At 36.5% G+C, this 15,616-nt stretch overlaps 1 protein-coding gene across 7 annotated transcripts in view; it reads right to left on the minus strand.

Moving 5' to 3' along the window:
* Positions 1-15,616, minus strand: part of Cdh8 (cadherin 8) — a 380,999-nt gene that overhangs the window by 239,954 nt on the left and 125,429 nt on the right. For all 7 annotated transcript variants that reach the window (XM_008834248.3, XM_029564091.1, XM_017798462.1 and 4 more), the window contains exon 3: positions 3,552-3,846. In XM_008834248.3, the coding sequence (XP_008832470.1) occupies positions 3,552-3,846 (295 nt within the window). The remainder of the gene's footprint in view (positions 1-3,551; positions 3,847-15,616) is intronic.

Consider the following 15,616-nt stretch of genomic DNA (forward strand, 5'->3'; position numbering starts at 1 on the left):
GGAAGGGAGGAAGGGAGGATTCAGACAGACTAGGAGAGACCAGGGCTTGTGGGGAGAGAAAGGACATAGCAGCTGACCTCCACCCTGATATTCACCTTCACGAGAAACAAAGGAAATGATTGCCACTTGACAAGCAAAGAGCACAGCTACTTCTGCTTCCTTTAGTCAGCGAGCCTGGCATCAACCTGAAACCAGACACCCATTGCTTTAAATCAATGCAGAAGGGAGAGTACAAAGGGATGGAGAGAAATACGTTAATAAAAATGGCCTTCCAAACCACAATAGCAGCCAATTATGGAACACACATTTTCTTCACAGCCTTGCTTTACTTTGTATTTTGTCATGGGAATTATTAACCTTACATCATAGGAGTAGAAAATAGGCCATAATGTAACCTCTGCAAATTTCACAATCCACCCCAAATAAGAGACTGAACTAGGACTCAAACCTACTATGTAACTTCAGTGCAGTCACTGAAAAGTTTAGAAGACAAACTTAATGATTTAAAACATTTATGTGTGTGCACATATACATATATGTAGATAGATGAAGATGTATGTATATTCATACACATATATTACTGATTCTACTCTTTTGTCAAGAAAAATAGGTATAATTCACACACATACAGGTACACAGGTAAACATGCACATGAAATTCTGTAATAATAATACTCTTTATAGCCTTTTCTTAACGGAAGACCACTTTGATGTTTGTAGAAGTTCCTGAGGTTTCCTTTTCCAACACACCCATCAAGCCAATAACTTACATGCATAGGAAAAGCATTTTCTGATACATTTATATTCAACAGATATTGTTGGCCCTGAGGTGGAAAATCATAGCAATGATGCAATGCCAGCTTCCACACACACTGTTCATTAGTAATTAAGATAAAGCATACTGTATGTATGCAAGGGGCTGATAATTTCTTACTTTGAAACCATCTTAACAACATCTATATGAAAAGAACTCTGTAAGTTCTTTGTCCTAAAGGAGTTTGCCAAACAAGAGGATTTTAAAAAGGAAAATTATATAGTATTTTTCAGTTCCTACTTGTATGCCAGAATTTAAAGACACACAAAGATAGAGATGTTCTTGCTACTTTGTGCTCTTTTTTATGGTAGAACTGATGATGGTGGAGAGACTGCTTCCCCAAGAAGTATCATTGCAGCCATCTACAGAGCAACAAATCAGTTTTGATGAGAAGAGAAAATAAATACAAATAGAATTCCTTGCACAGTAGGCAGATAAAATGGAGTCCTGGCAGGAGAAATATATGGGTAAGACACGAACACCTGAAATCACTTCTGATTTCTGGCTGCAGTGGGTGTTTGTACCCAAGTTTTATTATAGGCATGTAAGAAAAGGGAGATCTGATGAAACTGAGCCATCAAAAACTCCCTGTTTGAACATTTTTATTTTATGAAAACATCTATGGGATATAAAGAACTTTTATTTCCAGTACAAATACACACATTAGCTAAAAACTAAAGGACACATTAAGCATACTATTTGACAAGATACTCAGATAATTTAATTCATTGGCAGGTACTTATCTAAAAAGGGCTGATCTAAGAGTGAAATGAGATTATCTGGCGAGATTGCACTACAGTCAGGCCTGCTCACACAAGTGATGTATTTTAGTGTTTTGGAAGAGGAAAATCAATTCGACAATATCTCTTTCATGTTATGTATGAGATTTCAGAGTGCATTGGTATCACTGAGGTCATCATGGAAGTCAGAATGGGAAACCTAATTTCATAAAGAAAAATCATGCTGTTTAATGTGTTGTTTGATCATCTTTGGAGTTTCAGGTGAAAATGTTCAGGAATCGGGTGTGTGGGTAATTGACTTAAGTAGGCAGGTGGGGCAGTGGATAAGATTTAAAATTCATGAACATGGAGCAAATAGCTGAAGAAATGGGCTGACCAAAAGAGACAATTGAAGGTAAAGAGGAAGAAAAGGGGAGGGACAGAAAAAGAGAAGAAGGAAGAGAGGAGAAAGAAAGGGACAGGGTAAAGGAAGGGGGGAGGTAAAAGAAAGGAAAAATACCCACTAGGAACAGAGTCATAGGCCTAAGGGACCAAGTAAATGCAAAAGACTCCAATGTAGAAGTAGATGAAGCTGAGAGAGAATCAGACTGAGCAGCTAAAACCAATTACAATGTTAAGGCCACATGGTTTAGGCAACAGATACCCTATAGTGACCTGTTAATAGGCAACAAATATAGTCTTTCAAACAAAAATCAATATGTTGTGTTGAGTTGTATCAATAGTGAAGATGTTTAGAACACTATCTATACCTTCCTTCCTAGTGTTCATGTATGTATCATGTTCCTGAGGTATAGAACCTGTAAACAGGGTACTTGATCATTATTTTCTCTGACAGAGAGTTTAATTCAAGTTAAAAATGAAGAATGTAAAATCTGTATTTACTTCTTTTGTATTTTTCCTGTGTATATTTTCTTTTATTACTTTTATCTGTTTCTAATGTATTTGATGTTATGGGTTAATAGCCCATTATGCTGTTATTACATACATAAAGACAACATTGGGTTTGGCAAGATGGCTCAGCATTCAAGAGCACTGGCTGCTCCTGCAGAGGACCAGGATTCAATTCCCAGCATCCACATGGTGGCTAACAACCATCTCAATCCCAGGAGATCCAACACCCTCCTCCAGTCTCTACAGGCAATGCACAGCACCTGCATATATGCAGGCAAAATACCATACACCTAAAATAGAAATTTAAAAATGTGGGGGAAACATGACTTTTGTGATACCTTACTTTGAATTTACTACTTGATCTCTGAGAAGGAAGAAATCTAAAAGCCCTCCTTTTATTACAGTCTGAGATTTGAGGATTTCTGTATGAAGGCCGGGGTTGAGGAATAGGCAAACAGATCTACAATAGGCAGAAAATATCAAAATCCTGTTTTAGAAAGCAAGTAATAGTGATAGTGGCTTCAACGATTCAGCAAAAGTAGGAGTGGGTGAATGGTAGTAGATATTGCTACTGAAAATCATGTAGTTAATGTAAATTAGCCACAAAGAGAGAAGACTCATTGGTATCAATTACTGTGTAATCCAGTGTGGACTCAGCCCACTTGCTCATACCAGCAACTGCCTGACTCTAGTCCTAGATAGTGTTCTATGTCTCTGTGCTACATCTGCATGTCAATATACACAACAAATTAAACATGAAGCAAATATCAATAGGATTAGCTTGACATGTTGGAACAAATCTTGATAAATCCGTCTTAGAAACAATATTCAAACCACACGCCTATGACAAGAATACAAATTTAGCCAATTGAAATACTGTCGTGTAAGGAGAGATATTTTAATAAAAGTGCTCCTCCGTCAGTTTCTATCACTAGAGGACTAAAGCTAGTGATCTGTGGAACTCAGGCCAAGAAAGGGGATTTGGAAATGCAAATTGGAGATAAGAAGCTAATAAATGTCTTTTGTTCAGCAGCACACCATCCCAGAGGGCAGGAGCTATTTGAAATATGATTTTTAACAGTTTTGTGAAATTGGAAGCATACATACCCAAAATGGACATCTCTGGCACAGTAGCGTGATAGGGTCCATTGAGGAACTCTGGTGCGTTGTCATTGATGTCTTGAACTTTAATAATAAATTCAGAAGGAGGCTCAAGAGGTTTGTTTGTCTCCCAGTCCACCGCCTGAGCTGTTAATGTGTACTCAGCCTTTTCCTCTCGGTCAAGTCTTTTTATAGCATGGATATCTCCAGTAATATCATTTATTTGAAAGATTGTCCCAGCTCCATCACCTGATAGGATATACTTGATTTTTTTACTTCCAGGATCCAGGTCTGTGTGTAACTAAAATGAAAAGTAGCTTTGGTTAGTGATGGAGAAATCTGCAAAAATTTTCAGCTGTCTCCTGTCTGTATCATGTTGGCTCTTTTTATAGATGTTACTCATTCTCTGCCTAACATAGTCTGAATAGTCTGCCTAACATAGTATGAATAGTCTATACATTTGTGTGGACAGCACTTTAACATAAAGTAGAAATGCTCTAATTTGTTTAATATAAACTGACAAGCTTTCAGAATGATGGCAAAGTCAAGAAAACACAAAATGACATGGATTCTTTTTGACTTATTCATACACACATTCTGTTATTCCTAGCTGCCTTTTGTGAATATCTGTGTATCAAGAACTGAAAATCAGTTTTAATATAACCATCCCCTTAACTTTTATTAAAACAAGTTAATATGCAGTATGAAATATAACATGGGGTCAACATGGCCCACAATAACCTCTCTAGAGTTCACATTTGGCGGTATCAAATGGAGTAGTTTCAGAGCTTGGGTTCAGTGCTACTCTACTTGTACAAAGATGTTCTAAAATCCTGACTTGCATTGCCATGGTTTTCATAAGGCTGTCAACCTTTCCTTTAATCAAAATTCTTCTTGTCCATCAAATTCATTCCCATTTTATAGAAAGGAATGTCAAGCATAGAACATGGGAGCACATTTCCAAGGGATGAAATTCCATAGAAAATTTCTCAGCAGGAATTCAGATTCATTACAGGTCACAGCAACAGGCATGTATCGAACAAGTATTTATGGAATGCCAAAAGCAAGCAAATATTTGGCTTTAGACACATAGGGAGATGCTGAGGAAAGCAGATTATTTTGTTTAAAAGTCTTAGAGTTTGCTCTCAAGTAGACGATAGGAGTTTGGGCCCTGAGATATGTAAACTCCTACATACAAAATAATAAACTAAATAAAATAATGCATATTATTATAGAATCTTCTTTTTAAAGGAAAAATACTGAATTAAAAATGCAAAATACTGCTTAAATACACATTTTTTTAGTTTCACTCAGTTACTTACCTACCAATAGAGTTCTGATTATTGCACCTTAAGCTATCAAATATTTGTTCCTTAATAAAAGTGTGTTATGGAAAGAAATGCCTAGAAATTCAAGACATGCTCTCTTGGGATTCTTTTTATTCAGAACAGTTCTATCACTTTCTTCGCCATTTGAATTATATTTAGGGCTTTAGTCAGTGAAAAGAAAAGATCATAAAGCAGACATTAAATGGCAACAAAGGATCCAAATGCAGCTAAATAGATCTCCTGCATTACTTTTGAATACTTTAAAAAAGTTAAAGCATAAAATTACATCAAATATTTATTGAATCTCAAAGTCATTTATTGTATTAAATTTATGAACAGGAACAAATATTGAAACACCACTTTATCTTAATGAATGTGGGATTATAATTCATTAATGTGATATTAATCCTAATTTATGATCATTTTAATTTATGTGCATTTTAAGATTTCCATTAGCATTTTTATTAAAAATAAAATTTGAATAATATATCATTCATAGATGTTTCCTTCCACATAAAAACCTTTTGAGAGACAAGCAGGATATTTGGATTTGTCACCCTGTCCACAAATTTTTACTAATTAACAAACAAACCACTCAAATTTATCTTATTGCTATTGATGTTAGAAATTACTTCTACCATATTTTCTTTCCAACTACCAATAGCATCTGGATAATAAATTGCATTATGATACTGGGTTTTCATGATCTCTTGTGTTCAAAAACAAGAGAAAAGAAGTGAAAAGCACAGATTGTTCTTTAAAGAATAAAACACAAGCTGGGCATGGTGGCACACATCTTTAACCCCAGCACTTGGGAAGCAGAGGCAGGCAGGTCTTTGTGAGTCGAGGCCAGCCTGGCCTACATAGTGAGTTCCAGGACAGCTGGGGCTACGAAAAAAAAAAAAAAAAAAAAAAAAAGAATAGAACACAAAGGTAAGATTCACATCTTTTAACTATAGAAAATGTGAAGATTAACATGCTTTCTAAACCAGTTACTCTGTGTATAATATGGGGACATAATCACTCTGCACAGTTGACTTTAGAATCTGACAAAATACATCTATCCAAAAATTATTTTAAAATGAAAGTGATCAGATTTCATGTAAAATAGTGAAAACAATTTTCATCCCATAACACACACAACCCTATACAACTATCTGAAAATCTGCCACAAATTCATTTATGAAAACAGATTCATGAGATTCCACTCAAATATAACTTTGGACCAGTGACATGGCTCAGGTAAAGGCATTTGCTGCCACTCCTGATGACTTGAGTTTGATCCCTCGAACCCACATGGTGGAAGAAAGAACTGACTTTTGTGAGCTGTCCTCTAACCTCCACAAGTGCCCGATGGGATACTGATGGGAATGCATGTGTACATGCACACACACACACACACACACACACACACACAAACAAATAAGATGGATGGATGGAGAGGTGATAGAAGATAGATAGATAGTAGATAGATAGATAGATAGATAGATAGATAGATAGATAGATAGATAGAGACAGATAATAGATAATAAATAAATAAATAAATAAATAAATAATAGCTTTTACTCAGTGAGCACTCTAGAAAAAACTGAAAAATCATAAATATTACATGCATCCATCCTAGGTCACTTTAATTTTCAACCTTACACAGCCTAGATATAATATGAGAAGAGAGTCACAATCAAGTGACTGCCCAGATCAGACTGGCCTCGGTGTGAGCCAGTGAGCAGCATTCCTCTATGGTTTCTCCTTTAAGTTCTACCTGGAGTTCTTCCCTGACTTCCCTCAATGTTAGACTGTGACCTGTAAGTGTAAGCCAAGTAAATGTTTTCCTTCCTTAATTTGCTTTTGGTGATGTTTGTCCCAGAAACAGAAAAGAGCCCAGAAATTTATTTTCTGCTCATCCTAATAAAATGCTGATCCATAGGCTAAGGGTAGTCCTGAAGCATATATTAGATTTATGTGTTTAATCATCTCAGTATTTGTTTTTAGTTCAACTTCTTTTTTTTTCAGTTTCCTATGTATTTATTTTTCTTCATCCTAGTATTTTTATCACACACACACACACACACACACACACACACACACACGCTAGCTCCTGGCTTGTGAAGGGAAGCATTTTGACATTACAATGAAAAGATTGTGGGTGTAAGACAAAAGGGCAAATGATAGACGCCAAGACACCTAGTTCTCCATGTCTGGCCTCAGAAGTAGTGCAGGGCACAGCTCCAAGCTGCTGTTGTCGCTGTTCTTCCCCACATGTCTGTCAAATCCTACAGACTTAGTGAAGCAACACTGCCTATCACTTCATCCCACTGACACGAGCCTGTGAAGTTAAAGATATCCCAAGTGTACTAAATGTTCACAGTTGAGCATCATCTGGAGGCGTGAGTGCCATCTTTCTCAAAGGTTGCTTTTGCTAACTGGAGCATAATAAGGGCCACATGCAAGTCAGGCTGGATAGTTAAGCTTCGGGGGCTGACTGTGGCACAAGTAGATCTCAAGTATTCACCTAATAAGCACTTAAACAACTACCGTGCTCTTCCATGTGTTATCGTAGAGATTTATGTAGAGCAATCGACGTGGTCTCTGCTCTCAGAGTGAGATAGATTTGTGGGAGATAAACATAGACTGAAATCTTAAGGGAAATATAATGAATACCACTTTGGTTGTTCTTGCTCTTCTGTTGTTTGGTATGGATAAAAAAATCCCTTCCACAGGCTAATACACTGAATGACTTGTTTTCACCTAGTGGAAGTATTTGGGGGAAGCTCTGGAAACTTTAAGGGAGTGATCTAGTTTAAGAAAGTAGGTCACAAAGAGGATGCCTCTGAAAGTTGTATCAGCTCCTCTCATCCTTCCATCGCTGCATACTGCCATGAGATGAGGATGCTCTTCCACCACACATCCATCACTATATTCCGACCAAGCATAAGACCAAACAGCAATGGACTGAATCCTCAGATACCATGAGTAAAAATAAATTTTTTGCCCCTTAACTTTTCTCAGTCAAGCATGGTGTCAGAAAAATAATAACCAAGACATAAGTATCAAGTATTTATTGCCTGGTCAAAAGTTTGCACATGCATGGACTTTCTATCAAAACAAATAGAGGGAATTCCTCCATTTCTTGGAGATGTGTAAGTTGTCAGATATGTATAAATGGTCTAAGTGTTTCACATTAAGTCTTCAATTTCAAGTCATATCAGGGTTGCTCATAGTAGAGTTGAGTCATGAATGCTAGCATCATTACACCCTCATTACCTTCCAAATATTTTTACACATTCCATTTAAAAGACAAGTTCATACAATAGGAGTCCTAGGAAGATGGATTTACATGCCACTCTTCGTATTCTCTTTGCCTGGCAATGTGTTTGTCATGTTTTGGGAAATTCAATAAATAATTTTGGAGTACAGTGCATGTAAAGGAAGGGGAAAGATAATTTCTCATTTTATTTTCAAAATAATGATACAAAGAAGGAGGCAAATAAAGTTGGAAGAGTTGGTGCAGGAAACTAAAATATAATCTTTGACAAACACAAGTTCCTTTTTAAAATTATTTTATTATTTTTAATTTATGTGTATGAATAGATTGCCTGCATGTATGTAAGTGCACCTGTGCCATGAAATGCCTAAGGAGGTCAGAAGAGGGCATTGGATTCCCTTGGAAATGGAGTTATAGATGCTTGTTAGCCATGATGTGGGGGTTAGGTCTTCTGCAAGTGCAGCCAGCACCCTTAACCGCTGAGCCCCCTCTCCAGCCCTGAAACACAAGCTCTTAAGCGTCTCCATATTTTTATTCAAATTTAAATCCCTACATATGAACTAAGATAGAAGAACTGATGGAAAGACGAATGAGTAGGATGATAAAGACAGAGTTTTTAAAGAGATAAATTAACAGATGAATGACAAATGGCAATTATCACATATTCAACATCATCATTTTCAGAATCACAGGAAGAACCTTTGTCCCTCTTGTGGTTGCACACATTTATTTTCAGAACTAAAACTTTCCTTCTCACATATAGTCCCCTGGGAACCCAAGTTAATTCAGAATTTTAGAGTGTAAATTCTTCTCTGTTAGAATCTATTTTAGGACAAAATTATGTTACATTTACTAGAGAGAATCTAGTAAATATTCTGACTATATCTTCTACTCAAATGAGATGAAGGCTGAGATTGAATGACCTGAGAAATCATGTCCTTAGCTGAATATCAGGTAACCCTGGTACCAGACCTTATTTTGAAGTTCTAATCAAGGGACTGTCTGTTCTCAAAGAAGTCCTGGGTTCAAATCCCAACATCCATGAGGTGGCTAACAACCATCCATAACTCGAGCTCCAGGGGATCCAAAGCCTTCTTCTGTCCTTCGCAGCCAGTGCATGACATAGATGCACTTACATACATTCAGGCAATACACTCACGCATATAAATAAAAATAAACTTTAAAAGTGTTATAGTCAATACAAATGGACTGTCTCTCCAATTTACTGTCTTCTGCACAAGTATTATCAAAGTCATGAGAAAAAATTCTGTGTCTGTTATAATCTAAGGGGTTCTCGGGGCGATGGCATCATACATCGCTGCCATTCACTGATCGCAGGTTTGCATGAATCTGATCAGCAAGCTTTGCACTGAAATCCATTTGCATGACAGATGATTTTTTCAGTATCTGGCATAGTGCCTGCTGGGTGGAAACTGGGTTATGAACTATCAATTCATCAGTGAATAAATTATAATCCATAAATCACAATTATTCCATATTAAATATTGAGTCAGCCTATTTGACACAGTATGCTTTAACCTAAATATTTGAGATGATAAGAATGCAAGAATTCACTTTAGATCAGACATGCTGAGGCTGCTAGGAGAGGGAAAAGAGTGGGTAAGGAAAACGAGCAAGAGGCAGGTGAGCTATTTTCATGTTTCTGGAACAATCCCCTGAAGCACAAAGAGTTATTGTCAAAGTTTTCTTGTTTTGCCTTTGTAAGAGGACTAGTTCAGTCTTCTGTGCACATCAGACCATCTTCAAAGGATGCTGGATTAATATGAATTGCACCATTCTAATGAGGCCACCTGACTGTATTCAAGGAAAACTGGACAATTACCTTAGTGCATCAGTAATAGTAATGCACCAGTGATGCTATTAGTAAAGCATCCTAGACCAGTGATAGTGAGGGAAAAAGAGGATGTCACTCTGGACTGCATAATATGGACAATGCCTTCATATGTTGAACTGTCCTACTACTAAATATATCTATATAATGCAAAGTTACCTCTTATTTAGTCATCCACTGTGATGTTGCAGAATCAATTACATAATAAAGCAATGTAGCAGACATTAAAAAAAAAACACCCTAAGATTTTAGTTAAGATCAGTTTGGGGAACTGCACTTATTCCTTTGATCACATGATATAAGAAAATTTTACTGAAAATGGTAACAGTCCTGGAAGTAGTTCTCACATAAACCATTACCCTCAAGTTTGCCTTAGGAAGAGAGAGGATACAGAAGAAAGGTCATGAGTCAAGGAAAGGAGCACAGTATCTGGCCTAGTGTTATTTCTCTTGCTGTGATAAAACGCCCTGACAAAAAAGAAACATCAAGAAGAAGGACTTTACTTTAGCTCACAGTTCTGGGTTATAGTCCATCGAATAGGAATGGCAAGATAGCAGGAGCTTGAGAGAGCTGGTCACACCCACAGTCGAGAACAGGAGGGATGATGCATCGTGCCTACACACCTAGCTGTTTTCTTACACACAGTGAGCTTTCTTTATTCTTAGATACTTGGGGACTCTAACCAAGAAATGATGACACCAACAGTGGGTTGGGGGGGCTGGGTCCTCCCACACCAGTTATGACAATCAAGCGAATACTGCACAGACTTGCCCACAGGCCAATCTGATCTAGACTATTCCTCATGGAGACTCTCCCCATCCATGTGATGCTAAGTTGTATCAATTTGTTAATTTGAGAGTTTAACTAGCACAGAATCCTCTACTAGACATTATAACTCCTTAAGAAAACCAAATTAAAACCAGGCAACACAACATATCTTTGTGTGTGTGTGTGTGTGTGTGTGTGTGTGTGTGTGTGTGTGTGTGTAATCAGGGACTGTAAAGCACTCTGATAGCTCAGACATGTATGCTATGTAGTCTATATCAGCTCCCAGTACAAATATTGAGCAGCATCACCTACCATGGGGACTAGTGCCCAGAAAAAAAAAAACGTTAATTGGATGGAAGTCCAAGTGAGATACATATTTAGGTCAGCAGAAACCTTAGAATATAGTCAGGAGAAAGAAGCATTGTTTGTATTATTCTTAAATTATAAGGGCCACAGAAACAGTCTTCTACAGGTGTTATTAACCACTATACTCAACAACAAATATCCTACACAGTGCATATTCTCTGTCAAGCAATATCTACATAACTTGTGTATATAGGACATTCCCTAATTCCCTACAATTTGTCATTGATTTTCCATGGTAGAGGCTCATGTGTTGCTACTAGATTGATTTTTCTCAAGCTCGATCAGTTAATAAATGACACAAACAAGTGAAACCCAGTCAGGTGGTTTGAAAATCCACATTTTAGCAAGTTCCATAAAGACCTTCAGGAAAGCCTAACTGGTTAGTCTGAAGTAGAAGGAATTCATAGACGAAAACCAGACTGTGGAGTGGGAGATACAGCTCAGTTGGTAGAGCATATGCCTTGATGCAAAAGACCCTAGGTTCTGTCCTCAGCACCAATAATAAATAATTAAACTAACAGCAAACAAGCAAAAACATTAGACAAAATAGACTAGTTTTCATAATTTGGAAACAGAATGATTTATGTCCATAGGCCAATCTGATCTAGAAAATTCCTCCTTAAGATTCTCATCCCCGATGATTTTAAGTTCTCTCAAGTTGAGAGTTAAACTAGTATAGTATCCTCTTTAGGCTATATGTGTTATAAAATAGATACATACAATCTCTAGGCCAATTCATTCTTTAAAAATACAAAGTAGAACAAAAACATAGAAAAAAATCAGTGTGCCCACTCATAGGTACAATAGGGTGAAAAAGGCAAGAGAGCATCTGATGCTGACGCTCATGACCTTGGCAGATCTGCTCCCACCTTCAGTCTGGACCACAGCTTCTCAGGTCTGGAAACAATGTGCCAGCTCTAATAGCAAGTCTATTGCTATTTGCTAGACTCCAGTAATGTTCAAAAGCCTCTCTCTCTCACTCTCGCTCTTGCTCTCAAAAAAAATAAATCAAAAAGGAATATATTTATGCCAAATTTTGTTGTGAGGACTATAAAATGTTTCTGTTAACACGATGACACTATTCGTGTGCATAAGCAGCAGCAAGCAATTGAGGCCAGATAATTTACTTTGATAGGACTGAGGTAGGTAAGCTGAGAATTCATTCTGTAAAGACAGAAAGAGTTTTTTCATTTTACTAAAGTCATCTTTAAGAATGATCAAATTGTGTGTTCTTGGTGTTTCACTCTCCTTTTATACATGAGTTTGAAGATTGCATTATTTAACCCAGAAGCCATTTTCTAAAAAGTAATGGACACCCATAATTTGGATACATGCTTTTGTAAAAGCATGATGAGAGTAGCCAGGATAAAACACAAAATCTTATAGGGTTGAAAATCAATGTTTCCTTATTTGCAAAATGTTTTAACACTAATACCCTTTAAAGTTCTATAATGATTAAAATGTGACAAGAAATAATAGTGTTAAAGGCAAATGTGTTAAAGGAAAAAAGAAAGGAACAGGCAAAAATGATGTAAGTTCTTGTGGACATTAAATTATTAAATTTAAGAAGTATAATGATATGTTCTGTCTAGAATAGACATGCTTTTCCAAGAAAAATATGTTTACTAACATCACCTGCATGGAAATTCAACATACAGAATTTTAATTGTAGTAAAATTAATAATGTAAATTTAAATTTTTATTTCATTAACTATTACTGCATTTGCATGTATTTGTGATATATATTATATAAATTATAAACATATTATATGGATAAAGGGATGTCTAAGAGAACACTAGTCTCAGCTGTCTTTGTATTTATGTTGTAACGTGCATTAAATATTTTGAATAATGGATCGATGAATGAATGAAAGTATTGATGAGAAGGTAGATTTAAAAGGCCACAATATTTTCACTAAAAGATCTGAGTAAAAAATATCAAGTTATGTCTGAAAGCACAGTTCCCTGTGTCACATTAATATATAGGTGTTTTAAATTCAAATGCAAATTATAAAAATACTTATATGAAGATCTTGTGGAACATATTAAGCTTTCAGCAAAATAATATTTCTAGAATTTCCTGAAAAATCTCATGTGTACATATATATGTGAGAATTAATATATACATAAGCATGTGTTTATATAGAGACCTATGAATAGACAGATGTATAGATAGTAATAGATATAATAGAGGTAAGGATAAAAATGCCTACTTCTAGGTGATAATCAAAAATATGACCAATATGTTAATAGAGATTATAAAACAATGATAGGACAATATAGAAATGACATAAAATAGACCTCATTTTGATTAATGAATTTTAATTTAACCCAGAAAAGCCATGGACTCCTGTGTCTTATGACCTAGTTACCTGATCTCATTTCCTTGGCCACCTCCATTTGGTAGTCCACTCAAAGAGAAAATGAATGGATGTGAGTATGCCTGGGAATTAAATATCAAAGCGCTGAAAGGCATACCACCCATCTCCATTGCACACAGTGAAGACTGGGGTAGAAGACTGACCAAATGACCTTGGACAGATGAGATAGTCTAAACTAGGTATTAAAAGGCTGGATGGTCTGTGAAGATTAAGGTGGAGCCAAACCTGTACTCCCCCAGTTGAAGGTGGAGAAACCATTTTGAATAAAATTATGAGTGGGGCCTGACTGGAAGACACAGTTCCAAGGAGAGGGTTCCAGCAAGATGGTTCCATCAGCACAGTTTGAGGAGACAGATAGTTCTAAGAGATATCTGGGGGAAACCAGTGTCCTCCAAGTTTGGCCCACTCATTCTAAATTGAACTACCAGGCTTTTTCTTCAGGTAATTACAATGTTGGCATAGTAACACTGCAGGACAGTATAAAAACACTGAGGCTTACCAGCTAAACAAAATACTTGAACTTAAAGAGACAAGGATGTTTTAAATTGTTGTAATAGAAAGTTCTCCAGAGGACCTGTCACAGGAGAGAATCTAGCTACATTGCCCAGTGGCAGAAATGGTAACAAAGTATTTCCTCAAAGTTCTTTATGCTTTAAAGAACTTGGATAACCAAACAATTATTAACAGGAATTGGAAATATGACATAGGTTTATAATGTGGAAATCACAATTACTAGGAAAATAGTTGTATCTTGTTATGCAAATAAGTGACAAGAGCGCTGTGGAAGCGCACAGAGTATAGAACCAAACAACAGTTATGACATGCCTCAGAAGATCTAGTATGGTCAAGGAAGCATGGATGATCGCAGTGCTGTAACCTGGGAGCCACAGAAGTATGACATTGGAAATGCTTTCGTTTTCTGTGATTTAAAAACCTGATAAGAAGCTTAATGTGTCAGGCTGGAGAGATGGCTTGGTGGTCAAAAGCACTTGCTGCTATTGCAGAGGACCCAGGTTTGATTTGCAGCACCCACATGGCAGATAACTCCAGTTCCTAGGGAATTTAACATTTCCTTTGATATCCATGTGCACTTCACAACAGGGGTGCACCTGCATGCAGGCAATACACTCATACACTAAAATAAAAATAACAAAATATTTTTTAAAAATAACAAAATATTTTTTAAAAAATCAGCAGCTCAATGTGTTCTCTTCTATAGCTTGAAATAATCTCCCACATTTAAAGCTTTCTACGAATACAGACTCTTGACCCAGGACAAAAGTTCACCTTTAACAGAAATAATCAAATTTCTACATCATGGTTTCTAAATGAGTGGATAAATGGGCTTGTACATGGTAAAAAGACTAGTAAAAGAGTTCAGACACGGATGGAGAAGAGGGGTGGTTTGGTTCCAATGTCAGACCGTGTCTTTCTAGGCTCTTAGCTATTTGGTACTTGCAGTCTTTCTGCCTCAGCCTCCATAGTTCTGGAATCATAGGTGTATGCTGCCACACCCAACTGAGATGACTTTATGGAAGACAGCAAAGGTGGATGAAAACCAGATTGGTATAATCAACTCCAGTTTAAAAAAAAAAAAAAAAAAAAAAAAAAACACTGTCTTTTTAGCTCAATTAAGAATGAAGGACCTGGATTATATCACAATTAGCAGACGTGAACTTGGACAAATACTTAATTTTCCCTCTTCCGGTTCTTGTTGATATGCTACTAATAGCCACCAGCACTATGTTGAAAAAATCTCACATTATTATAAATAAAACAAGTAAGTAAAGCTTTGTATTATTGGCTATTTTTTGTTTCTATGAAGAGTCCCAAATATTATGACTACAATGCAGATTTGGAAATGCATTCTGAAACATCAACAGAACATCAGACTTAGATGATAGCTACAGTCTATGGGTCTTTGTTTGAATGTGAGTGGACAGTGCACATAAGCATAACCATGTGTACTTTTTCTCTCAACATCCATTCAGCCATAAGATGCAGCATCTGCTGGAAGCAAGAAGCAGAAAACAAACCAAGCAACAAACACCCAAAACAATATAAATACTGAAGATGCTCTGTTGGAAACTATGGATAGCTCAGTTGGAATA

The sequence above is a fragment of the Nannospalax galili genome, unplaced genomic scaffold (genome assembly GCF_000622305.1).
Source record: "Nannospalax galili isolate Female #2095 unplaced genomic scaffold, S.galili_v1.0 scaffold716, whole genome shotgun sequence".
Lineage (NCBI taxonomy): Eukaryota > Metazoa > Chordata > Mammalia > Rodentia > Spalacidae > Nannospalax > Nannospalax galili.